A 26,884-nucleotide genomic window follows, 5' to 3' on the forward strand; every position below is an offset into this window, starting at 1 on the left:
AGGGGAGGAGGACGAGATGTTCATTAGTAAAAGACGTTTTATGGGGGTTTGTTGACCATCTCTCGCATTATCGACCCGTATTATGTAGTGAACGTCACCATCTGCTTTGGAATATTCATCCCACTTTTCGAGATAATATTAATCTAGACGTGTGCCACATTATGTGGCACACCCACATTTCTTTGTCAGAAAGTCGAAAAAATACTTAAAAAAACTGGAACGTATCGTTATATTTAATGACTTTTTTGTTATTTTCTTTATTATTTTACTCGATATCAGGCTTTTTTTTTAATGTAAGAGTTATTGCTTGTGAGCTTTCAGGAACAATGATGAAGGACGTGTTAAGTATTATGCAGCGTGTAGGAGTGACAAGTATATAAAAATTAAAATATAAAAGATGTTAAGAGAATTAGAGATTAAAATTTCATAGAAATGTATGTATGAAAATGTATTTATCTAGGATTTGTGTTAGAAATCGTTTCAAGAAAAGATATCTTATATTAGATACAGACAAATCTCTGAACGAAGGCCACTGACGAGAACATAAGAAAATGGGCCGTTGTTTGGAGGTTATTTTGTATGTATTTAAAACAGAGACGTTACCAAAAAAAAAAGTGGGAGTCGTAATATTATAATTCGGTTTTCAAATAAAATACTTTAAAGGAACGACGATGTTACTCAATATCATAATATAAATTGAAGTATTGAAATCACAATACAGTATAATAAATATAATTTAAAGCATACGACTTCTAAAAATTACATGCAAAAAATTAGAAAATGCGCATTTTTAATTTAAAAATTTATTATTTTCGCTTTATGTTGTCAAAGAGTAAAATAATTTTAACCATTTTTTATTTTAAAAATTAAAGATTTTCTGGAAATATTCCAATATTAACTAACTTGATTTTAATTACCTTTCAAAATATTTAAAACAACATTATTAAAGTTACATAGACCAGTAAAACGTTTATTAAACTTTAAACCTATATATAAAAAAAAAAAATTCCAAGTAGCGAGTTGCATAACTTTCCCGGCTAAACTTTAAAATTGTTTGTGGCGCCATCTGTTATGATATTTTATTTTAAAACTTTTTATATTATTAATTATTATAAACGGCAAAAAGTGACTTAATTTTTAGTGTATAGATGAATTTTATAAAAAAAATTGTACATGCTAATAACGAATAAAATCGTCATTAAGTCCGACCCCACTCGAGATATAATATATATCTCCGCTCTATCTCCCTACCCCCTTGACCTATAACCATCAAAATTTAGTAGCATCAATCTCCCCAATGCACGAAATTTCCTGCAAAATTTCAGAAATTTTTGACAAAAGGCATAGAAGTTATTAAGCTTCAAAGTAGAGGAATAACATCCATACACACAGAAAATCAAGTAAAAAAAAGACCAGGGTTTTCAAAAAAAATCTTTATTAATATTATATAATATATAAAAATTTATACGATCATCCACCTTCGACAATATTTAGAATATGTTGACTTTAAATTGTTAATATAGTATTTTATACAGTTCATTCTTAGATATTGCATCTCATAATTGCACATCTCCACCGTGCAGTCTATGAAACATTTGAGAGAAAATAATGTTGTAGCACATAAATGTGCATGATTGTCTTCGTGTGAATGAGGGCGTGTAACGCTTGATGATGTGATAATTTAATATTAAAATGCCAAATTAATAATAATTATTTTTTTAAATCGTGTTCTGAGGATATACATTTATTTATTTTTTCTATAAAAAATCTTATATGTGACTAAATAGAAAATGGCGTTTAAGTAGTATTTTATATACATTTTTATGAGATATATAACGTTTTTTTTTGTTTTGTTTATTTTTGACAATAATATTGAGCATTTATAGTAAAAACTGATTTGTTCTCTATATACAGTTAAACCTCGATATAGCGCCAACCCCGCATAACGCCTATCGAATCACATAAGATTCTGCATTGCAAAAAAAAAAAAAAAAAAAATCATTATTGTCACTAAATCAAGTGACTCAAACTGAAGCTCAAAGTGTGAAATTTTTCGATTTAGCACCACAATCGTTTTAATGGTTCTATATCGAGGTTTGGCTGTATTAGCGTGTAACCTTTACATTCTTTAAAGTTCAAGCGTGAGTAAATCAATCTAAAACATGGACACGCTTATCAACTAGAAGGATTTTTTTAAAATCCTGTTTTGTTATTAAAAAAGTACTCCTTAAATAGTGCAAGGAGGATTTCAAAAAGAGAATATACAACAGAAAATAGTCACTTAAAATGTTCGCCGAACGTACAGACTGCATAACATTTAACTCACTTCTCTTGAGTAAACTAATTAGATATTCAGGGCAGTGTGTGATAAAATTGATGTCAGAAAGCATCACAGCATTACGAGAATATTCGATATCACAAAACGACAATCCTTGACTATAAAACAGTCCTATTAAAATTGAAGGAAGGCACTTTGATCTTGAAAAAACGAAAATCTTGAATTTTTTTTTTTTTCCTTTCTTATAAATATTACAAAGATAATTTATAGAAGAGGACGTATATTAATAATAAATTTTTAATAAATAATATATATATTTATATTTATATATATTTCTCGTTATTAACTATACAATTCTATTCTTCTTTCTCTTGAAGAGAGATGAGGAAAAGTGTCCATTTTGAAATTTCGATATCACATCCGATAAAACTCGGAAATTGTTGACTGTTTTCGAACTAAATTTAACCTTTTATGGTTAAATTGAGGTCAGAATTGTTGACTCTTTCACTGGATGGTTTTACTTTACACCTTCCACTTCATGGATGAAGGGAATTTTTGTCGTCCGACCTGTCAACGTCTTGAGGCTATAAAAGTAGAGTTGTAGAAAAGTTTTAATTATTTTTATTTCAATTATATTATTTTTAAAGTCTGAGATATAAAAACCTTTCTGAAATTTTAATGTAAAACTGTATTTAGGCGTAGGAATGGAGAGAATTATGGGTGAATTAGTACCTTGTATGAACTATCTGTATGATAGTTCATACAACGTACTAGTCAAGAAGGCTCTCTCCTCCCCCTAATTCTTTCCTCTCGTGTCTCTTCTTTATACGTCTACCTTTCGTTTTAATTCTAAAAAGATATGTGTTTTGATGACGTGAATTTACCCTTTAGAGAAGAGAGACGACCTCCCAACACCTAGTAGCTTCGTCTCTAACTACAGTAGACTACTTCACGTCATAGCTTATTCTTTAGCCAGAATCTACAGGTAAAAAGGCTACTCCGTGACAAAAAGCTGCCATTTTTCCTAACAAATTCGCATTATTTAAGAAACGGTAACCCATTTATCCATCCCATCTATAGAACCTAAAGATTGATGATCGTGTCTTTTCAACTCGTACCTTTTTTTTTTTCCTAACTGATTTTTTTCTTAATGTTCTCCATACTCGAACACATTAAAATGATGAATTGACTTATCAAAAACAATTATTAATTATACAAATAATGAGTTTTTATATTGTTATTATTGTACAGTACGTACCTTAAATGTAGGATTATCATATGCCGTCTCTGAAGGCGCCCTGGTAATTGCTGCTTTGGCTGTCGCTTGCCTTTTTAACAATATGATCAGTAGTAGAATGAATCCAAAACCTGCAGCTGTAGCAATAACTGCAACAACAATCAATGCAACGTAATATGCTTTAGTCTCTTCTTCCATACGAGAAGACAATGGAGCTTCTGACAATTTAGCTGTTAAAAAGAATGATTATAAAACATTTTAGGAATTTCATTTTGTCAAATTTAATTTGCTTTTTTATTGTTAAGGTTATTAATTTTTTTAAATTATTATTTTTTAATGTTCTTTACTTGCATATTTTTAACAATTTGTTCTTAAAAGGCTGTTATATTGTTGAATTTTTTACTTCAGAGGTATGATTTAATATGACAATCAACGTTTAAGATATTTAAATATTAAAATAAGTTATTAAATTTAAACATTTATAACCTATTATACCCAAGTATACTTTCTGTAGTTTTACTATATTAAAAACTATAAAATAAAGCAGAAAATGTGATTTATTCCATTATAAGTTTTTGTAGGAGGACTAATTTATATAAAAAAGAATTTTTATAGGGCCTAAGTTAAAGCATTTTAATTATAAGTGTTATGCTTGTACATTCCTAAATTCTTCTATATACAGATTGTACAATATATGTATAGGATATGTGTATGATTGTAGAATGAAACACCTTCTTATACCCGTATTCTTATACCCCTTACTAAAAGTATGTACTGTACGATGGTGTAGGGGTTTAAGGGGTACAGTACATATAGGCTAATCCTTGTGTATCTTTAACATAGCCCTTAAGTTCATAGTGTTATTCCTTGTGTAGGAATAACAGGAATACTTACATATTCTTAACATAACTCTTAAGGTCGTGTGTTATTCCTTGTGACTTGAAATAACACCATAATATCTGATGAGCGTAGGTGTGTGATTCTTGTTTAGTTAAGCACCTATATAGAGCTTCACTAATGATTATACTAACAAGACTATCGAAAAATCTCAACAACCTCATTAGAGGAAAAAAAATTAAAGAAATTTGCCCATTACTGCAAATTATATTCACAGAACAAACAGAAAAATTCCAACCTGGCAAATTCCCAATCTGACTACAAGTAGATTTTTGTCAACTTTAACGATTTCACATTAAAAATATATTTTATTTCTTTGATAAAAGTTAAATTATCTTTTAAAAAATTCAAATATATAATTAATTAAATATAATAAAAAGTGGAGAATTCTTAAAAGAAAATGGATTTTCAATTCATCACAAGCCATTTCGGGTACATAAAAAATAAGCGTATTCATACGCTACTTAGTAACAAATAAGAAATTTTATTGAAAATACATTTAATTTTTAAAAACGTGCTAAAATATTAATAAACAATAAAGAATAAATTCTATTTAAATAAATTATAATTACCTTTAACGATGTTTGTGTCGATATCATTAATTTCTGGTTCGTCTTTGGTTGTAATTTGAATAACGTTTGATGTTCGAGTTTTTCCATTTGTTAGATATAAATTCAACCAAACTTTATACCTAAAAAAATATAATAAAAATAATACAATAATTAAGTTTTGCTACAATTTTAAAAGGGCATAATTTAAGAGATTTTTATGGGTTTTTAGAAGAAGTTGGCTCTAGTACAAGTTAGGTATGTGCTGGGTTTTAGCATTCTCTTGTTATATAAAAAAAAGTAGTTTAAAATTTTTTAAATAAACAAAACTTATGGCTATAATCTTCCACGAACCATACGTAAAATTATAAAAAAAAGTTTGTTTCTATCTATGACATTGAAACGATGGAAAAATTTTATATCTAAGTAGTTAAAAAAGATATATTTCTTCGATACTGCTGTACCCAAAAAATGTATTTTTAAGTGGATAAGAAGTGCCAAAACTAGAGAAAATTATATCACTCTTGAGAAAGTAAACTACAGAAGAGATAAGCAGGAATTTTATCAAATGCCACACGTTAAAAATAAAGATGATCCATTCAACACTTTACAACATTTTAAAACCAAAATGCTAACTTCCTTACTTATAATGCTGATATAGTAACAAATCAAAATGTGACAGGACTAACCTCCTTCCAGGTTTCAATTCCTTTAACATTATCCTATCGTTTTCAAGTATCTTATAAACAGTAACGGGATCTTGATCCTTATCACTCTTAAACAATACCTTGGCAAGATGCACGTACTTAATAAATGGAGTCGGAATTCCAGAAATAATTAATTTATTCGAGTCTAAATCGTTTTTATCTTGCATAAGAGTCACTTGAAAGTCGTATTCGTCTAGAAAAAAAAAATAGAATGTATCAAAATGGCTTACCAAATAAATGTGTCACGTTCCTTTTAACAAGATAAACACACCTATTTTCACCAGATAATAAAGAGAGAGCTATTGAGTCTTTTGAAGCATTAATTTATAATGAACCTCACCTTTAGGAAGAGCGGGTAGCTTCACTTCTGCTGCTTTAGCTGATACTAGTTTAGTGGAAACATTTTTAGCTTCTTTAAATATCAATTCTACCGTGTAAGTCGTGTCTGGAATCAGATTGTGGATCACGTATGATGTAACGTCTCTGTGAATCATTATAGTGGTTTTCCAGTCTTGAGAATTCTTCGGTTTGTACTTCAGTTGCAAACCATCGATAAATCTCTTCTCTTGCGGCTCGAATGTCCTCCAGGATACTTTTACAGTCTTGGAATCTAGTGGTGTAAGTATCACGATGGCGTCTATCATAATCATTGGTGGCAGTGTGGTGGTTGTGGTCGCTGGTGGCACTATAAAAATAAATTATTCCTCAATTTTTATTGCTGAAAACTATAAAAATCTCAACTTCTCCAGTGATTTTCTTAGAAATAAATTATATTCTTGAGTAAACTAGGTTTATTTTAACTCATAATTTCTGCAAAAAATAACTAACCTTTAGGCATTCTTAGCTTATATAAGCCACTTTCGGGTCCTCCGTGAAGAGCGTCAATTTGAGTTTTTATATGGAAGAAGTAAGTAGTATCGGGTTTCAAACCGTTTAGAAAATATTCAATATTTTCTGAATTGAAAAGGCGATTTGGACTCGAGAATATTTGTACCATCCAAGAATCGCGTGGCAATGATTGATTTGTTGTGTAGTAGAGTTCTGTTTGACCGGTGAGACCCACAAACAACAACGGTACAGTAAATTCTACTTTAACTGTAGTCGAATTGATAGATACAATGTTCACGTTCTGCAATTCCTTAGCTGCAAGATTATATTCACACATAAAAATCAAATATTATAGATTCGTAATTTATATAAATATTGATCTTATAAATGAATGTTTATCAATTTTAAATTAGTATAACGTGTAATTAAACGCTACTAAGGTATGCTACGTGCAGCGGCGCCCGCAGATTATGAAAATAAGCGGGGGCACAAGCTATAAAAAAGGGCATCGTACATTACTCAAGAAGCTTCAAACTCTATGATCCAACACTCGGTGTATCCCCGAGTGCAACACTCGGGGATAACTTGACCTGGAAAACAAGGGATGAAGTTTTGTTCAACATACGACGAAGTTGCATGGGTCAATAGACAAATTAGTTTCTTTTATATTTTACAGAATAGGCTAGAAGTCACGAATTTTATGTTGTTTGGGGCTTCCTTGGGGATTAGGAAAAAGGCAAGCGAGACGAAAAGGGGAGAGACGTGCTACAATTATCCCAATGTACGGGCGCTCCTGCTACTGAAGCATACTTGCATTTGGCACATTCAACATCATTATGCCTTAATAACGTGCCTTATTAAATATGCCAAATAAAATTATGTTACAAAGGCTTAGTGATATTGAATATAGAGCATATCGTACAGATATCCTTTCTTTATATAGTAAATGTAAAGCATATCTTGATATCAGTGGCGTGTTATAGCTTCACGAGGCCAAGACGAATTTGAATTAGGAATTAGGCCCACGTACAGTGTTGACTTCAAAAATTTTCTTCAGGGGGATTTTTTGAGGGAAACATTTTCTTATAAAAGATTAGTTTGGGGGGGCCCTGTTGGTGGTGGTCCGAGGCAAATGCTTAATATCTAAGTGTTAAAGAAGATTCTAAAAAAAAACCTGAAGGGAAGAGACATTTCCTACTAGGCGAGGCATTAAACAAAGCAATCCCTTAGTAACACGTGTAGCTTAGTAACTAAAATTCATTTTTAAAGAAATATGATTTATATATTTATATCGCCGTGCCTGTTTTACAATATATTTTTTTATTACTTCTGTGCACGAGGGATAGGATTTAAAAACAGTGTTTCTCATGAGAATACGGCTAAGCACATAAGTTGGAAAAAGCCTTTCTTTCTACAAGATAAATACCTAAAGCGTGTACTTAAGTCATCTGTGTTAGTTCGACTCATAAGAGGAGCAAATCAAATCCTTCTCTTCTCATTTTAAAGTGCATTTTAGTGTCTTTAATACAAACTAAACATGTAGAAGTAATGGCAATTTTATTATTATTATTATTTTTACAGAGAGTGATAAAAATGATATCAAAAAGAACCTTTATTTTTAGTAAAATATATCACATGACTGACTTCTTTTTTTGGTAAGTGTATGTATGTGTACGTATTTTAAATTGATTTCATTCTTTGAAATGTTTAGGTCCTCTACCTACTTATTTCTCGATACTCTTGGGTATATTCTGGATTTATTCCACTATATAAAAATCGGTATTCTTCGATCTTTATAGATATACTACTGCCCATCTTGGAGATATTTGGTACTTTATTCAAATCGATCGGCTGTCTAGACGTTTCGAAATTTCGATTCATAAATCTTAAGAAGACACAACTTGAATATAGAAGACTTTAACTGATTTGTATCATCATCCTCAAGATTTATGAAAAGATAAATGCGTGAAAAATTTACCAAATTTAATTATTTTGATCTTTCTCCGTTAACGTAAATGTAAAAAAGAAAAAGGAAGAAAATGTAGCATAAAAAAATAAAGGAATTTATTAATAAAGAAGACTTTTCTGCATGGTTTCTTTATTAAAATTGATTTTTAAAAAAAAAAAAAAAGTAATACACATTTTGAGCATTTTATCTAATTAAAAATTGAAAGAATATTGGAGTTATTTATAGAATAACATTTACCTGATACGGAGTTGTTACATACAACGTAAGGACATATGGCAGGGTCGTCTGGTGTGATTAATACAGGTCTGGCGCATTGTGGGGTCGGTTCTCTATAACGAGCAGGAATGGGAGGGCATCCACCAGTACATTCCACTGACGTTCTTCCATTCGAACGTACTTTGCATATACACACTCTATGCATGGAGCCCTTCCTAACTTCCCATCGTTCTGATGGTCTATACGATTTACCCTGATAGACACAGTTGTCTTCTATTTCCAAGAAATATCACAATTGATTTAAGTATTTATTTAGTATTTTTTTAAAGTTACTTTAGCTACTGAAAAGTTTTATTTTAGTTTTATTTTTAGTTTAGTTTTAATACTTTTTTTAAAATATTTTTTTAGAGTTTTTAAATATTAGCTACTTAATGTTTGTATTTTAATGCGTTTAGACTACTGTTTTTTTTTTTTTTTATTTTTTAGATATGTTTTCGAGAGGATTTTTAAGTTTTTGTACTTCAAATCCGAGATTATATAACGGAAGATAAGTAAAATTAAATTCAACACCGGAAGAAAAGATTAAATTTTGTAAAAATTGACAATTTCAATGACATATTCTAGTCTAATACCTGGATTTTCTGCAACTCGACACCTCCATACTAGGCAACATTTACTCTCGTCGTAGACTTTATAAGCAGCATTATAAGGGCATTGAAGATCAAGAGGTGGATTTTCTTCAAGCTTTGGGCATTTATTTTCGCACGTTATGTTACCATTCATGCATATACATTCCGTTCCACAGTCTAACATCTCACTAGGAACATGTTCATAATTTAAAATTTTATTTTCTTTAAACTGACAACTTCCATCTAGAAATAAAATTTTGAGTATTTTTTCTTAATAATACAGTAATATATATATATAGAAAATGGTTATATTTTAAAGATTTTAACGTTGAAACGCCCTGAAAACATAGAATAATCCTCTAATATTCAAATATTAGCGGATTATAACATACAAATAATCATAAAATATGTTAAAACATACGAAAATCATGTTTTAAAAATAATCTAATATAGAATTATGACTAAATTTGATCATATTTACTTAAAAATTGCGTATTTTTGTACAATTTTTAAAGTAATTTCATGTCTCTTCTGATAGGAAGATGCTTACTATTCCTACATATTTAGACAAATAATTTATAAAATCAAGATTTATAGATTCGGAAGGAGTATAAGACTAGAACATTACGTTAAGATCTTATATTTTAACTTACCATTTTTGCACTTTGTATAAGCGGGACAGCAATTCGGAGGAGAAGGAGTAAAGTTGGGATCAATTTCCCACTCCAAACACTCGCTCTGGCGTGCAGGAAAATGATGAGGACATTCGATCGAAGCACATTCTACCCTTAAATCTCTTCCACAATGACAAAATGCTTTACATTCGTCATAAAATTCTCTTCCAATTTCGTACTTTTTATCTTTATATTCGCATTGCAGTATTGGTTCGGGTGTTAGCCCTGATGAAGTAGAGAACACGTCGCATCATATTAGACTCTTATCTTGTATAAATCGATAGGATGCGAAGGAAATGAATTCGCTTAATTACTTACAGGCGGGAGATTCGCTGCAAACGATGTAAGGGCAGATGCAAGGGTCATGAGGAGTAACGAGTAACGGGTGTGGGCATTCTGAAGTGGGAAGATACGCAGTTTCGGGGATAGGAGGACATCCACCTTTACACTCCACCTTAGCTGTACCGTTAGTAAGTAGAACGCATTTACAGATTTTACGTGTACACCCTTCTTTAGTCTCCCATGTATCACCGGTTTGGTATCGACTCCCATCTTCAAGAACACAGTAACTTCCTAAATATTAAGGAGGGAAAAAAAGGAAAAAATGTGGTCATAAATTAAAGAAAAATTTCCTGAAAACCTCAATAACAGAATTTTAAACGAATTAATTTATAAATTACTAAGAACAGAAGAGATATTTTAACACCGCCCCTTTAAATTACACCAGACAATTTTACAACGAATTTAATTTAATGTTAAGATTTTCGGTTAGTAGTTATGATTAAGAGTGACACTATAATTATTATTAGCATAATAAATTTACCATTAATGTTTGTATTGTTGCAATGTGGTACAATACAGCAAGGATCGTACGTAGCGGGACCCCAATAGCAATTTTCGAATCCCACAGTGTCTATAAAGATCTCGCATCTATCTTGGCATTCGAATTGCCCTCCTTTATGGCATATACACTTATACTGGCATCCATCATAGAAGATTTCTCCAACGTCGTAAGTTTTGTTGTGATGGAAACATCCCTGGAACACCGTTTCTACCACTGCAATAACAAATGTAGTATCGATAAGATATCTGCAGTGTTAGATAATATTTACATTATAAAAATTTTTATAGAGTTTTTCCAGAAGTTTTGTTAAATGTATACGATAATATTTATTTAACTTGTAGTTTATTTTAACAATTAAAAATATAAACCCTTTCTTAAAACTCGTTTTATATCTGTTTGTTCGGCTGTCTGTCTATTCGGAAAATTTCTCAGAAATTTAAGGATTTAGAAAGTTAATACTTTGTATTCGTTTGGGTTGTTAGTTTAACTGTTCGATCGTTTGTTTGTCTGTTCGTTTGTATGATTTCTCGCAAAGTAGAAAAGCCATATTTATAAAATTAGTGTTTAATGGAATACATAAAGCACTCTCAAAATCGAATTTTTCTTTATAAAATTTTGCCGTATTAACTAATTTTATTATACATTAAAATTGAAATAAGAGTATTATTATTTAGAAAGCAATTTAATTCTAGGAAGAAGAAAAAAAAACTTAATTTATTAGAGCATTTTTCGAAAATGTACTCTTTAATTTCCTTACTAAAGATTCTTTAAATAATTAATGTAATTTCCAAGTTTAACTTACCAGAAGGAAAGGTTTTAACGCTGACAGTATTGCTAAACATAGAAACTGTAGAAGAAGCATCATTATCATCACCAACTTCCATTCCTTCTGTTAACTTCGTAACTCTAAAATAGTATTCGGTATTAGGAGCCAATTCACTAATTACCAAATCGTATACATTCTTCTTAACCATTTTTAATTCTTCTCTATTTAAAGTTCTTTTATTCCAAGAAATAGAACTATCAGAAACTGGAGAGTACCACAACTGAAATATTGGTTCTGTCGATTCTTCATCTTTCAATAGTACCAAACGTAGACTTATTGTAGTGGCGTTACGTGCTTCTATGGTTTCAATTTTTATGTTTAAATCTTTAAAAGATTAAATTTATTTTTTATTAACCACGATATATATATATATAAATTTTACTTTTCCTTTATCTATTTTTAAAAATGTAATCTTACTTTCTAAATTTTCGGCAGCTTCCGTTTCTCCTGGTAACTTGCAAACCATAATTGTGCAGCAAGAATCGGCAGGATCTGGTAATTCTTGACATGTGTCGCCAGCACTAGAAAGCAGCGGGCATCTTGGCTCACATGATATATGTCCTGTTCCTTCACAGATACATTTCGATTGGCAACCGTCAAAGTACTCTTCTCCGAATTTATAGGTTTGATTTTTGTACTCGCAACCAGAAAATCTTTTGTGCACTTCTGTAATGTACAAATAACGAATTTTTGATTTTTCTCTTTAATTTAAAACCGTCTTTTTTTAAAGGAAATTTATTAATTTAATTTATAATTTATAAACTACAGATGGCGCCACTGTATAAATAGAACCATTTTTTCAGGCAATTTTTTTTAAAAACTAATTTCTAGAATTAAATTTGGCCAAAGTCCTCGTTGAGATTACTTTTTTTAAGCTTTAAATCCTCTTCTTTATGTAAAGTATTGTTGGATAGGATTTAAATATAAGCTGCAGCTTAGGACCTCGCGTTATGAGTCTACAGCTTAGGAAGGTGGTTTTCAACCGGGGTGACGCGAATATTAATAAATTGATGGACCTTGGAGATGCTTTCTGGAATGACTTTCTTTGGGAAACTGGCCCATATTTAGGTGTTATACCCGTGAAGAAAACCCGGAAAATTCCACGTGACAAGTTGATGATACGCAAACCGGGCCCACTAGTGCCATGAAACAAAGTACTGACCATCTCCATAACACTTCTTATCTGTATTACTAAAGTACTAAGGGCACAATAACGTCGATAAAAAAAATAGAAGTGCCACAAGAAGCTATGAAGTTAGGGGTGCCACTATTTTAAAAACACTAGCTTAGGACCTCAAATTTTTATACATATTATTATTTAACGGAGGGGAAGGTCTGTCATACATTAAAGCTTAGAACAAGTCTAAATCCAGCCTTGTAACCAGGGCTGGATTTATATAAGTAAGCTATGTAAGTTGTAGCTTAGAGCCTCGAATTCCTAAGGGCCTCAAAAAATCTGTTTCCCCTTTTTAAATTGTACCTTATTTTATAATATATTGCGAATACTTTTTAACAATAAAACATTTATTATTAAAATTAATATTTTTATGTTATTTCTTTTCTTTTTATGATTGACTTCTAAAGTTGTAAAGGGTTGTTAAGGGGCTTCATACAGAGTTCAGCTTAGGGCCTCAAAATGCGTAAATCCTGCTTGCAACGTTATACTTTTCGGGCAAGCAATGACAGAAATGAAGTTGAGTCGTGCCTTAGACTACCCTCAAATCTAATTTACATAAGAAACTGGCCCCGTTTCGATCTGTATCTTGTAGATAGGTCTACTCTACAAACTCATTTCTGAAATTAGGTGTAACTCACCTCCGTAATTTGTGCCTTTGACGTGTTTCTGCGGAACTTTATTATTTAGTTGTTTAGGATGCCTATCTTTAGATATTTTAACTTCGAAGTTATTGTTTATTGTTGCTTCGGTAGCTTTCTTCTCTTCGTTTTCTTCAACTTTTATTGTGCTGTTTACTCCATTCAACAGGGTATCTTCACACGTAATCACTTTGCAGCAAGAATCATTAGGATCAACGATAATATCGCAAGCAAGCGAAGTGTTTTGAGTGATATCAGGACATCTAGGTTGACATTCTACCAATTTGTATTCGTTGCATTTACATCTATAATCGCACCCATCGTAAAATTCTTCTCCCACGTTGTAAGTGCTCTGTTTATATTTACAAACCTTCTTCCTCTCTTCTGAAGTTAAAATAAATTATAATATTAACACAATTTATTATACAATATACCTTAAATTATATAAATAACTAATTAAAGTTTTAAATACCAGGTTTGCACTGAAGAGACACGCAACAAGGATCATCAAGAAGCGACACTTCTCGACATGAAACGTCAATAATTTTTGTTCCGGATTGAAAGTACGGTTCCTTGCAACGTGGGTGACAATCTCCTTCGTCATTTCCTTTGCACACGCAATTTAAAGCGCACCCTTCGTAAAATTGTTGTCCTACTGCGTACCATGAATTTTCTCGGATACAACCATCTGAAATTATAAAGAAATGTAAGCTTTTAAACAAAAAATTTACATAAATTTTTGTATTCTAATAAACAATGTAATAGTTTCTTCTTCAATTATTTCTTAAATTTTTTTAATTATTTAAACTAAGCATAAATTATATATGCAGATTCAATCAGAGGCTCGAAAGGCTTCCATCTTTTGAGGCTCCTGGTATATTAAGAAGGGAGAAATGCCAAAATTTGAGGCTTGGATCTAACGGTGTATAGTGTCCTCTATAAAGAGTCCTACTTCTACAAGAATATCCTGATATCAACAACTCTTCAGCATCACGTTTAAGTGTCATACACCACTCATAACTTATAAAAGCTCTCTAAGTCATTCTAAAACTTCCTTCTCAACACTTATGATTTCATAAATAGCCATAAAACGTAGCTTAGAGCGATCACGTTGGGGTGGCCAGAATACTTTACAGTATGTTAATTTGGCGGCACCTATACATTGAATAAATAATTTTATTACTCGACGTATTTACGATCTTACCTGAAGTCATTGCAGTGATTAAATCGGAAATTTCTCCCTTCCCATTTTTTCCTTGTTCAATTACTCTAATGCTGTATTCGCTTTTTGGTTTCAAATCGTAAATCGTTGCAGATAATGTAGAATTGGCCTGCTTAGAGATATAAATTTAGCATTTAAATTCAACAATAAAATTCGTATTTTAAGCAAATAACACGTATACTGACGTGAAGCGTCATCCATTCTCCATTGAATCCTATGGGTTTATATTCTACAATGTAGTCCGAAAGTTCTTCGTTTTTAAAATCTTCCCATGCTAAACTTATGGAATTCGGGGTTCGATCCGTCACGAAAACTCTTTTAGTTTTTGTCATTGTTTTCTCTATTCAGTTATAAATTAATTAACAAATTAATAACGCTTTAAAACATTAAATTTATGCAACCAATAATTATTTATACATTCATAGTAATAAATAATGGTATATCTGGTACCAAGACACTATCGAGAGAGAAGCTGTAAATTCCCCCGGCCAGAAGAAAATTTAGGGCCCCTAGTGGTTCCTACCCCTATAAATTAATGTTATTTTTACTAATATAAGAATTAAGTCTTGAAGACTGCTTTTTATTAAAGGGGCCTGGGGTAGAGCGAGCCCCTTTCGCCTGTTTCTTTCCCATGTTTTTTTACTACGATCCTATTTTTGTACCATGTAGTAACGAAATCTGGAGACGTAAGTTTACTTCTAAGCATCAAATTTATTCACTAAACGTCATTCTTTGAATATATTTCTATATATAGTGTGGTCCATAAACTGTGTATTTTGTACGTTTCAGGTACTACAGTACATTTGCAAATATGGATTGTTAACGAGTTTAGAACACAGTTTGGTGGAAACGTTAAAGAAAAACTGTAGCTAATTGTATTTTTAGTTTTAACAATGGTTAGCCGGCTTTTGGGCCAGTCAATATATTGCTTTATTACACAAATTATTAAATTTTTCTTGCATAAATGAATTAGTTTAAAATGCAAAAATAAACTAAGAAACAAAATAATTGAAAGTATTTAAAAATATATATATTTTTAAAGATATTTGCATAAATTGGCTTTAAAAATGCTAATTTCATCCGAAAAAAAACTCGCTTTTTTATCTTATTATCATTTAACAAACTGCAAGACTAGAAATCCTAGGAAAAACCACAAACTCGTATTATTTTGTTCCATTTTCTCGAGTCCTTGATAATCCTGATTGCCAAGGCTTTTTACATACAAGGATATTTTATAGTTATACAGTTTACCTGACAAATTTCTCTACTATTTCTATTAAAAATTTAACAATTAAACCGTCGAATTACTCAATACGAATCGATTGGTGGGAAGATAATCAAGTTAACTACTCTGTAAGTTAAGAGAAAGAAAAAGACAGCTAGAACTCAGTTTAAGCGAATAAATCTTTGAAACTTTTAGAAAATACAGCCTTAGGAAACTGCCGGAAGTATTCGTGAAAGAATATTTAAACTTTACTAAATAATAAACCTATTAACAGTTGTATAACTTAAGCGGATGTATGGAAATTTTCCCCTGAAGCGAAATTCGAACTTCTACACACACACACGTCAGCTTTTAAGTATAATTTTTGTGTCCTCATCTTGTGGTTCTTTAATAATGTTTAAAATACGAAATTAAATCCTTATAATCTTTACTCATTTAACAGACTACCTTGGTATATTTCATGCGTTGTTACCCAAGGCGAACCACTTTTTTTGTCTAACGGATATATGACATTCCTGTTTCTCTAACTGTTTAAAATATATTCCTTCCCTACATAAAATAACTGGTTGAATCGGTGAATCCTGTTTCGGATACCTCGTAAAATTGTCCAATTTCCAAATAATTTTTTTTAAAATAGATTTTTAATTCCTTAAAAATGACGCGAAGTATGCAAAACATGGCCATTCTTTGTGTTACGAGCGGCAATTTTTGTTTGTTTTTAACAAGAAATATTTAATTAAATCGTTGGATCGTGTTTAGAATTTCTTATATAAATTTTTAATAAATTGTTTAATTGTCGTTTATTTTAGTTTTTTTTTTAACTTATTAAACGTTGTATGAAGCATTCGAATGATTCTCTCGTAAAATAACTAAAAACAAATTTTATTTTATATGTAATTAAATTTTTAATTTTTATTTCATATTTTTAAGTTTTAATTTATTAAAATAACTACAAAAATTTCAAAAATTCTTAGTGTTAAAGGGTTCGATTCGTCTTAATCAGTAACAAGTGAAAGGATAAATACACTCGAACTCGCAATAAAGATTACCTCCCAACTCTAAACTGCGGCAGTGGCTATGGGCAAAAAGGGCATTTGCCTGGGGTCCTCACCAGCGGGGGACCCAAACTAATCTTTTATAAGAAAAATTTTCCCTAATAAATATGTCTGAAGTCAACACTGTACACCTCCCCCAATCGGGTTGTACATTCGCGCGTATATGTTTATTGAGCTCCAAGGCAAGTCAGCCGTAATGGAGCTCTTACTGCCTGAAAACGAAAGCATTCTGTATACCACTGTATTTTGGCTATTTGTACTTTTTTGTATTTAATAAATGGCACTCGGCAGGCGCTCTGAGATGTCATATTTCACACTTTCCTACTACTTTTCTATTTTCTTCATTCTTCTCACTTCTACTATAACTCTTGATCTTTCCTTTTCCAAGGCTATACCTTTAGGTGAAGGCCTTCTAATCCTTTAGTAAATGCAAATGTAAATGTACATGGACCCCCTAATTCAAATTTACCTGAGCCTCGTGAAGCTTTCTTTCAGGAACGTTGAACACAAATGAATACAAAATAACCCCCAACAACGGTCATTTTTATGTTCCCGTCAGTGGCGTTGTTCGGAGATTTGACTGTTCGAAAAATTACTAAATTTTCAATTTATTCTCTATTTTTCGCTGTTAAATTCATTAAAAATTGCACAAAACATTAAAATATCCCTGCTTTAATATTAAAAAGACTTTAATTATTTTGACTTTTAACATTAAAGAAATAACTAAAATCGTTAAATATTTTTTAAAATATGCTTTAAAAATGCTGAAGAAATGATCAAATTTCCAATTTATTTTCATTTTTAACAATTAAATCCATTAAAAATTGAACAAAACACACAGTTTAGTATCAAAGAACTCAATTTATATTGACTTTTAACATAAAAAAACTCGCCAAATATTTAAAAAATATCTTTAAAAATTATCAAATTTCCAATTTATTTCCATTTTAAACTCATTAAGGATTGTATAAAAAAGAAAAAAAACGAAAAATAATATCAACCTTTCGTGTTAAAAACCGCAATTTCGAACTCTCCATCCTCTTCCACTTTAACAAAATATCTTGTATCCGGTTGTAAATCATCAATTTTAACTTCATTATTTCCTATCTACAAAATTTGTAATTAAAAAATTAAATAAAATAATCTTATTATATGTAATAGGGCCTAATTAAAATTAATATTTTACCTCAACTCGCTCCCATTTTGTATTGGATCCGTTATATACAGAAGTATACGAAACGGAAGCTTGATGCTCCTCCGTTGTCGAAGATTCCCACGTCAACAACACAAAATTATACGTCACTTCCGTTATTTGTATACGTAGTTTACCTAAAGAAGTTAATTATAAATGAATTAGTATTAGTATAAAGTCCTTTACTGGTAAGCAATAATAATATCAAAGGGCTTTAACCTAATTATGGAAGGAAAGTATTAGGGGGGATGAAGTTGTAGAATTCTAATAAGGAGGATGAAACCTTTCAGTTATTCAACAGGTTGTTAACATTTACATCATTAGTAGATTCCTTTCTCTCCCTTTGCTCTTACAATAAGTGCATTTGCAAGCAAATTGCCTACCTTGTTACAAACGTATGCATTTAACCTGGCATAAAATAAGCTCCTGTATAACTTACATGCACAAATTTAACGTGTTCAGCATGTTATAACCCATAATTTACATACTTTTATAAGCGAGAATATCGTGAAAGATGATTTAAAATATAATTATTTATAAACAAAATGCACACATAACTTTCCTTTTAAAGCTCTAATGAATTTTTATAATTCCGTTGTAAAGCGAGTCATGCGTTTACATTAATTTCAATGTCAATTATTGTAATTGCGTTCTTGAAAATATACCATTTTAATTGTGTAACGCCGCATAGATGACGTTAAATGCGGGAATTTTATGTAATTATAACAGGAAATTTATACCTGACATAGAAGCGGAGGTTGTAAAGTAAGCGATCGTAAAACGAATTTACTTCATATAGTCAAAACTCGTTATAACGATTCCGAGATTGGCACTAAACCGAAGGAGTTCGAACGATTACAATCGATTTAAAATAATTTATTTATGAACAAATTACACACAGAACTTCCACTTTAAGGATCTAATGAATTTTTGTAATTCCGTCGTAAAGCGAGCCACGTGTTTACCTTAATTTCAATGCCATTTATTGAGGTTACGTTCTTGAAAACGGACCATTTTTAATTGTTTAATACCAAATAGATATGTCTAACATAATATGACGGGCGTTAAATGCGTGTTTCATGTAATTATAATAAAAAATTCATACGCAGAGGTCGTAAAGTGGGAATCTATTCATATACAGTCAAACTCGGTATAACGCCGCCGAGAATGGCGATAAATCGAATGTGATGCTAAATCGAAGGAGCTCGAACGATAAAAATTGTATAAAACAACGTATCACGTGATTTGACGATGACAATACCATTTACAATGTAAATATTCATCCATCCGCGAGTAATCATTAGCGTTATATGAGGGTAGCGCTATATAGAATGGCGCTATATCGAGGGGTTTATGTATTTTTAAACAACAGTTACGAATAATGTTTTTTTTTTTTTTTTGGTAAAATAATAACGTTATATCGCGTAAATAACGATAAAATATGGTAAATATAAGTACATTTTTGAACACAAAATTCTCAAGATATCATCAATAATTATAAATGCATTGAGTTAAATCTTGATAAATTAGGTTTGTTAAAATGTAATTAGCTTAATTTATATTTAATTTTTTAAATATTATAATTGATATATCTTAAAATTTGTAATTAGCATAAGGCATTATTATAGAACTTGAACAATGCAAAGTATTATGGACAATTATAAAGCATTTATATAGAATATTTTTAAAAACAAATTAATTTTTATAATTTTTAAGATATTTTTTAACATTTAAACGTAAAGTATTTTAAATTTTTTCGTATATTTTAACAGTCCTACAGCAGACTAACTAAATAATTTGGTGCAGACGGTCAAAGGGTTTAGCAGCGTATAGAGAACAGACACTGGACAGGCAGACATTATTTTTCTGTACGGTACATAAACTTATTCCTCGATTAATTTTATAATTAATTTAATATTATATATTTTAGATTTTTATTAATTTTATAAGCTTTATAATGATAATTTATCATATATTTATTTTATAATTTTTTAGTGGACGTGAAGGACGAGACCATTCTTTATTTGTTCATAAACTTTATTTTTTTTTTTCATAAAAATATAGCATTTAATATGAAAAAATCTTAAAAAATTTAAAAACCTTTATTTATAAATTAAGATTTTTAAGTTATTTTAATTACTATTTTACTATTAACTTAATTACATTATTAACTGCATTACACAGGACGGTTTCACTTTTTCCCTATTTTGCGAAAATCCCTATTTAAATTGACGAACTTTCAGAACAAGAATAACCTCTTCAACTTTAATATTATTTAATTATAATTACATTTTGATTTTTTAAGGAGGGAGAACGAGTTTAAGGAAAGAAAAGCAAAGTAGGGTGAATGAATAATATTTGAATTTTGATGACATTTCCGTTTTAGATACAGTCTAGATGATTCGTTATTGACCTAAATGTACGAGTAAACCTTAAAGCAGTTTGTTTTTTTTTTTTTTTTTCCTCTCTTATTATTATTTTGCATAAGTCTGCACGTATTCAGTGACATTAACAATTTGTAATCGAAGAAAGATCATTTGGGAGACGTTTAATTGTGCTAACAATAGAAAGGGGTAACTTATTGAATACATTGTTGTCTACCGGATGTTCCCAAGATGTTTATCTTGGCTCACGTTTCACTTTTAAAGTCTTTTTCTCTTCGAATCTATCTCTGTATCTGTTCTACTTGTTACGCAGATACGAAATCCGGTAGCGTGTAAGAAAATCTTCGTCACGCATAACGTGATACGTGTCACGTTCCCGTCTCACGCCATTAAGATACTACTGAAGGGATCTATTCTGTAGCATAAATTGTCCGTGCAGAATTCATTAAAGTTACAGTCGGATGCGATGATGAATTACTGAGATTTTAAGTTCGACACACTCACACATACACTCACGTTTTCACAGTTTCGTATGTATATTTTGTTACAATAACAGCGTGGATTATGTTCGAGTGTTACTCAAACGTAACTACAAGCTTACTTATGCACATTTTAACGAGTTATTTACAAATAAAACCGCGTATAAATACAGAAACGTATCCTACAAACACTATACTTTCAGTTGCGTGTTATAGCTACGTGGGGCCCGGGTGAATTTGAATTAGGGGGCCCCGTGTGCAGCGTTGACTTCAGATATTTTACTTCGGGGAAATGTTTTCTTATAAACAATCATTTTGAGGCACAATGTCGCTGGGGGCTCAGGAAATTACCCATTTTGCCCCCATAGGACGACGTGTACTGTATACGTGTATGCAATATTATGCTATCTATAAATCAGAAGTTATTAAGCGTATTGTAACAACGCTCTTACGTTAAAAAATACTTCGAAATAACGATACTAACCTCCGCTTCTGCTATTGATAGCATTGATAGTTCCACTGCAACGATGTACCAATTATTCCTGAACTTCACCCCGTTTAAGCAGCTTTAATTAATCTTAATTAGCATCATGTAACGTCGAACAACCTAAGTCTCAAAACTTCTAATGATATTTTTCAAAAGATAAGCCTCTTAAAGCGAAAAAATCGATCGCATACTTTAACAGAAATTTTTAAAAATTATTATTGTTATTATTTCTTTTCCTTTTTGTATTGTCATACAGCAAACTACAGGGAATATTCCGGGGAAAAAAAAATTGTATTTATGACATTAAAAATCATATAATTATCTTCTACTAGGAAACGTCAAGTCATTTTTATACCAAAAACATCAAATTTCCTTCAAACAAACTGGATATACGACAGATTATCATTGTATATTCGTTATGCAAGAGTTAAAGGTAAAATGTTGATGCTTGCTGCGCGTGCAGCATCTCATCCCTGACGAAAATTGTACAAAAATTTACGACTTACAAGATCTAAGACATTATAAAAATTGTATTTTACGACCTTAAGGACCTAGAACATTATAAAATTGTGTTTTGAGGTCTAAAATTAATTCGTCACAAAGAAAAAGAAAGAAAGAAAAAAAAAAAAAGCTTTAGAATTCCAAATTCTTTCAAGCTATAGAACAGATCGTATCTTGTTTCTTTATCCTGTTCTAATAAAACTCCTTTTTTGTAAGTTTTTAGGGCGCTAAACGGTTCTTTCACGTGCACTTGGCATACTTTACATGCTCTGGCATTGAAAAAATAAGGTTTAAACACGCGAAATTCCTTAAAATTCGTCATATTTCACGATTTTTTACTCGTATAAAATTACTATTTTGGAACGTGTCGTCGATATTAAATTTTATATATTGACGAGTATAAGGTTTCTACGAAGCCATGTACGCGTGACGAGCCTCACTGTAATGGTTTCTTAATTAAGTAGCAGTAGAGGGGCGAAGGTGAGGTTAGGTATAAGTGTATTTTTTTTTAAGGATCGAGTAATGTTTCTAGGAAATTATAGTGTACAAGTACGAAATCTGTCATCAGGAATGTACAAAAATACAAATTATACGTTGAACTCGCTACCTGTGCAACCCTTTCATGTTTTAATATACATTTTACGACTCCGTCTTTGTTACTTTCTACGCATTTCACAGGATATTGAACTGAATCGTATAGGTGTAACTAATTATACCCATTATTATATAACTAAATTAGGTTAAATCCTGTTAATAATGAATGAGAAAAACACATTTTACATTAGAGAAATTCGGGAAATGTTCATGTTTATGTATGATGGAAGACTTTTTCGTGTTGAACGTGGACCCCTAATTTAGTTTCGCCCACTCGAAATGATGTAAAAACACCACCCTGTGTGATTTAAAAATGCAAGTGCCTAGCAGGATAACAGAAAAATGGCAAAATTTGCCTCACAGATTCTTCTAATTTTTAAATTTCTAAGTAATAAAATGTATAATTCAGAAAGGTTTACAGCTCAGTATACGGTTTTTCGCTATAAATCATTGATTTTTTTCGTTTCAGATAGTTATAATTGTGTATATGATCACTGAAGGTGAACGAGTCGAAGCAAAGAATCGAGTATAGCCTCATACCTGGATAATTTTTGACATATTTAAGGACGTTTGAACCATTTACAATTGCTATTTTAGGATTTTTTTGCATTCACAGAAAGGAATGCGCGAAAAAAATGTTAGATTATTTATCAATGAACATGCCTCCACCCAATTTTGCTGCCATTTAGACACTGTTTACTACACACAAAAAAAAAAACAAGTAAAAATGCCTAAAATTAAGCGTGAAATTCTTTTTAAAGTCAAAACATTTAAATTTAGCCCTTAAAACGCAGTTTTTAAGTCGTTTAAATGCTATTTTTAACACGTTTAAGGCGTGCGAATCGAATGAAAATATAATAAAAATTCGGTGAAAGATGTGACACTCGGACGTATAACACTTGACTTTATTCTCATTCAACCGTGACCGGTTAATCGAAGTATACAAGTTCAACCAGGGTCAGTGAGATGTCACTTGCTGGTCAGTTCACACGAATGTTTTTATTGCGGATGTAGTAAAAGCAGCGGTGCACTTTATCTTAGAAAGTTTTTTCCCCCCTCTCGTGATACAGGGTTAAATAAGGTCAAATTCGACCGTTTTATTATAAGGCAAATAGTCTCACCCTTCTAAAATTCTTCTGTTTAACTGTCATTTAAATGTTCTCGTGACGGACAGGAAAAATAATAAGTTTTGCATACGATAAACGAGCTCAAAGAAGGTGAAATATAAGAGGTTAAATGGAAGCCTCATATTTTTTAAGGGCGAAGAAAGTGAAAGAATAAACAAACGCAACTGGTCTGACCGCTTATGTAAGCAATTTCTTTCTTTTTTTTTTGTGAAGAAAGTATTTTTGTGACAAATGTTGCACCCCATCCGCTACTACATTATGCATATTTGACAGCATATTTTCAATTCTACAGTGTGTTTTTTTGGTGATAATATAGTAGCATAACACAGTGAAGTAGCCTATAGACAGGTGAGCAACTGTCCCACCCAGTAGTCCAAAGCAATAGCAGATCCTCTCGACTCGTGTCAAGGTTACCAACTAATTATCAACCACATGTCAATGGCAAGACACCTATAAAGCCTGCGGGTTAAATACCTGTCTCCTTCCCCGCAGCCAAGGATCTCGAACACATTCCACAAGTTAATCGACTTTAATTTTTCTGTCACGTGATTCATTGGCTTCTACACCAAGCGTCCAAAGTCCGAGTAAAGTTATCCTTCATTGTTTAGTCTCATTTTATTTATTATTTATAGAAAAAATAAGCTAAATTTAGCTTATTTTAATGGGTGTTTGTATTACGTTTCCCTCTTAATTAATTATTTTCAACGTGACTTATACAGTCACATTCAGATTTCTTTGTGATGGGGACGACTCGTGTTTTTTTTTTTTTTTTAAATAACTTAAAATATAATTGAAATATCTGTACCAAAATTGGTACAGACGTTAAAGATGTTGTTTTTATTGCACGGTTTCAATTTTTGTGGTGGTAACTTTAATATGTTTTAAGCTAGACGTCATCTTGTAGGTCTGCGCTCCGTTTCTCCACCCTGCTCGAAAATGCCAAGTGGTTAGCTAAATTGGAGTCATCATTTCGCAAATTAAAATGATGTTGTGGAGATGTTATTATTTCCGTCACATCATATCCTGTTTTGATTGTATTTAAGTAAGAAATCCCTGGTCCATGCTTCCTTTCCGTTTCACTTAAACGGTCACAAGAAATTCTTCTCAAGAGAATTTTTGCCTTTTCAAAAATTGTCATTATTACTATTTTGTAAATGATCATTTCGAATTTACATTTTGTAACGTTGATACGATTCAATTTTTGCATGAAAAGGTCTTGGATCTTGTGGATTTGCATGCTCCACCTCTTCGTTTTCTTCCTTTACATCCTTTCATATGTAACTAATCGCCTTAAGTAACACAAAAACTAGATTTTTTTAAATAAAATTGTTCACGCTTCCGTAAAATTATATTCGTTTTTACGTGTGAATAACAGTATCGTCGCTTACTTGTATATTATTTAGCATTATATTGATTATTATAGTTAGTTTTCTTACATTAAACAATATTTAATTACTATGTTATTGTATTTTCGGCATTTAGTCGCATAAACAATGCTGTTTCTTCGTAGAAAGAACATAATTATGTACTGTACATATGTTACTACATAAGCACAGTACATGTTTCTACACCGGTTAGGTCACTTCTTTGCATATAATTAATGTATTAGTTCCTATATTTTCGGCATTCAGTTGAATAAACTATGACTTGTGGCCTTAAGCTGTAACATATAACATGCCCTTTCTCTTTATCAAATAATGATATACTGTATATAAATATGAGGGCGTAAACTATTGACGCATAACTCGAACAATAACCTGCATCTTGTTTAGTTTATGTGCAAATCCTGCATAGAAAGAACATAATTACGTACTGTACAGTACGTATTCTACAATACACACACAATACTGTTTCTGTACCCTGTTAGGTCACTTCTCTGCACATATTAGGTTTTTATATCGAACATATTTGCTTGTTTATCACTAGTTGGCATCATTTTATTATAATTAACCTTATTTGATAGTTAAATTAATCATTCTATACAATACTTTATACTTAAGATTAATTATAACATGTTCCAGAACATAATTAATTCCTACGAAGTTTCCTACGCTTAACATTGAATCTTCTAACCAGTGATACCAGTATTAATAATAATAAACATACCGAAACACACCAAACAGCATTAAATTACACACATTAATTATCCATCAGTGGATAACCAACACGCTAACGCTTTTCGATAAAATTCGCATTAATTTTAAAATCGAATTTAATAAATAATTAACACCAACCTCTACAGACGTTGTCCTCGCATCTGAGACCGAATTCCACGTCACAAGGTGACGAAAACGAACAAGACTGTCCAGATTGTCGAGCACAGACTTCACGGCATTGACATAAAGGATGTGTTATAGTCCTATGACCTATGCAATCCTCTTCCACACCACACTCACAGTTAGCAGCATCAGTCGATGCTCTTTCTATCGAAGTAACAGTAACTGAATTGACTTTATCGACCTCCAAGATCACACCAGGTGTTTCTTCTGACCAAATTGTTTCGTTCGTAACGCTTACGTTTTGTGTTAGGACCGTAACGTAACATAACCAAATCGTTAAAACTGTAAACGGTTCCATGTTCAGTTGAACAACATGTTAACTCGTAGAAGTGTCAACAGGTGAAGGTATGCAGAATGACTGATGCACAGACTAGTTCGTCCAACGTCACGCTAACCTATATTATAGACCGGTTTTACTCAACTTCCAATGAGAACTCTTTCAACTTCTCCATCAACCCCAGACTTTGTCACACTTCTTCTCGTCTGGTTGGCTTGCTGAAGTCACGTGGCTCATTTTAAATTATCCCCCTTTTTTAATCCTTCATTTATACACATGATAACTTCATAATTTTTTCCTTGATATGAATCAATTCTTTGCCTGCTTCTTTAATATAATTCCTAAAAGAAATTATTCTTTCTCCAACTTCTGGCTTGCAATATTGGGTTCGTTAATGGGCTAAAACTAATAAGGAGACCAATTAAAGGAAACCATTTTATAATGTATAGTTTTCCTGGTGTAAGTTATAAAGCGTGGTGAGTTCGTTATAAATTGCCCTGCTGTGCTACATTAGTAACAAAAGTAGCAAATTTATTTAAATTATTGGCTTTATAAGACGAATATAAACTTAAAAATATAAATTTGTTTTATGTA

The 26,884-nt window shown here is 31.3% G+C and overlaps 1 protein-coding gene across 2 annotated transcripts; it reads right to left on the reverse strand.

Annotated features, from left to right (window-relative positions):
• Nucleotides 1-1,425: 1,425 nt before the first annotated feature.
• On the reverse strand, nucleotides 1,426-26,450 carry LOC136980809 (putative epidermal cell surface receptor). 2 transcript variants are annotated; one of them, XM_067276997.1, is made up of 20 exons: nucleotides 25,969-26,450; nucleotides 18,157-18,299; nucleotides 17,972-18,077; nucleotides 14,876-15,030; nucleotides 14,673-14,799; nucleotides 13,941-14,156; nucleotides 13,469-13,852; nucleotides 12,071-12,319; nucleotides 11,630-11,977; nucleotides 10,807-11,040; nucleotides 10,302-10,556; nucleotides 9,963-10,208; nucleotides 9,313-9,552; nucleotides 8,702-8,953; nucleotides 6,496-6,810; nucleotides 6,008-6,352; nucleotides 5,650-5,860; nucleotides 4,985-5,103; nucleotides 3,537-3,745; nucleotides 1,426-2,862 (listed from the first exon to the last, which is right to left on the reverse strand). In XM_067276997.1, the coding sequence occupies exons 1-20, from the start codon at nucleotides 26,309-26,311 to the stop codon at nucleotides 2,815-2,817; spliced, it is 4,545 nt and encodes a 1,514-aa protein (XP_067133098.1). In that variant the 5' UTR covers nucleotides 26,312-26,450; the 3' UTR covers nucleotides 1,426-2,814. The 2 variants fall into 2 exon arrangements, with proteins under 2 accessions (XP_067133098.1, XP_067133099.1); XM_067276998.1 differs by lacking the exon at nucleotides 8,702-8,953.
• Nucleotides 26,451-26,884: the final 434 nt, after the last annotated feature.

This window comes from Centruroides vittatus, unplaced genomic scaffold (genome assembly GCF_030686945.1).
Source record: "Centruroides vittatus isolate TY-2023 unplaced genomic scaffold, ASM3068694v2 contig_726, whole genome shotgun sequence".
Lineage (NCBI taxonomy): Eukaryota > Metazoa > Arthropoda > Arachnida > Scorpiones > Buthidae > Centruroides > Centruroides vittatus.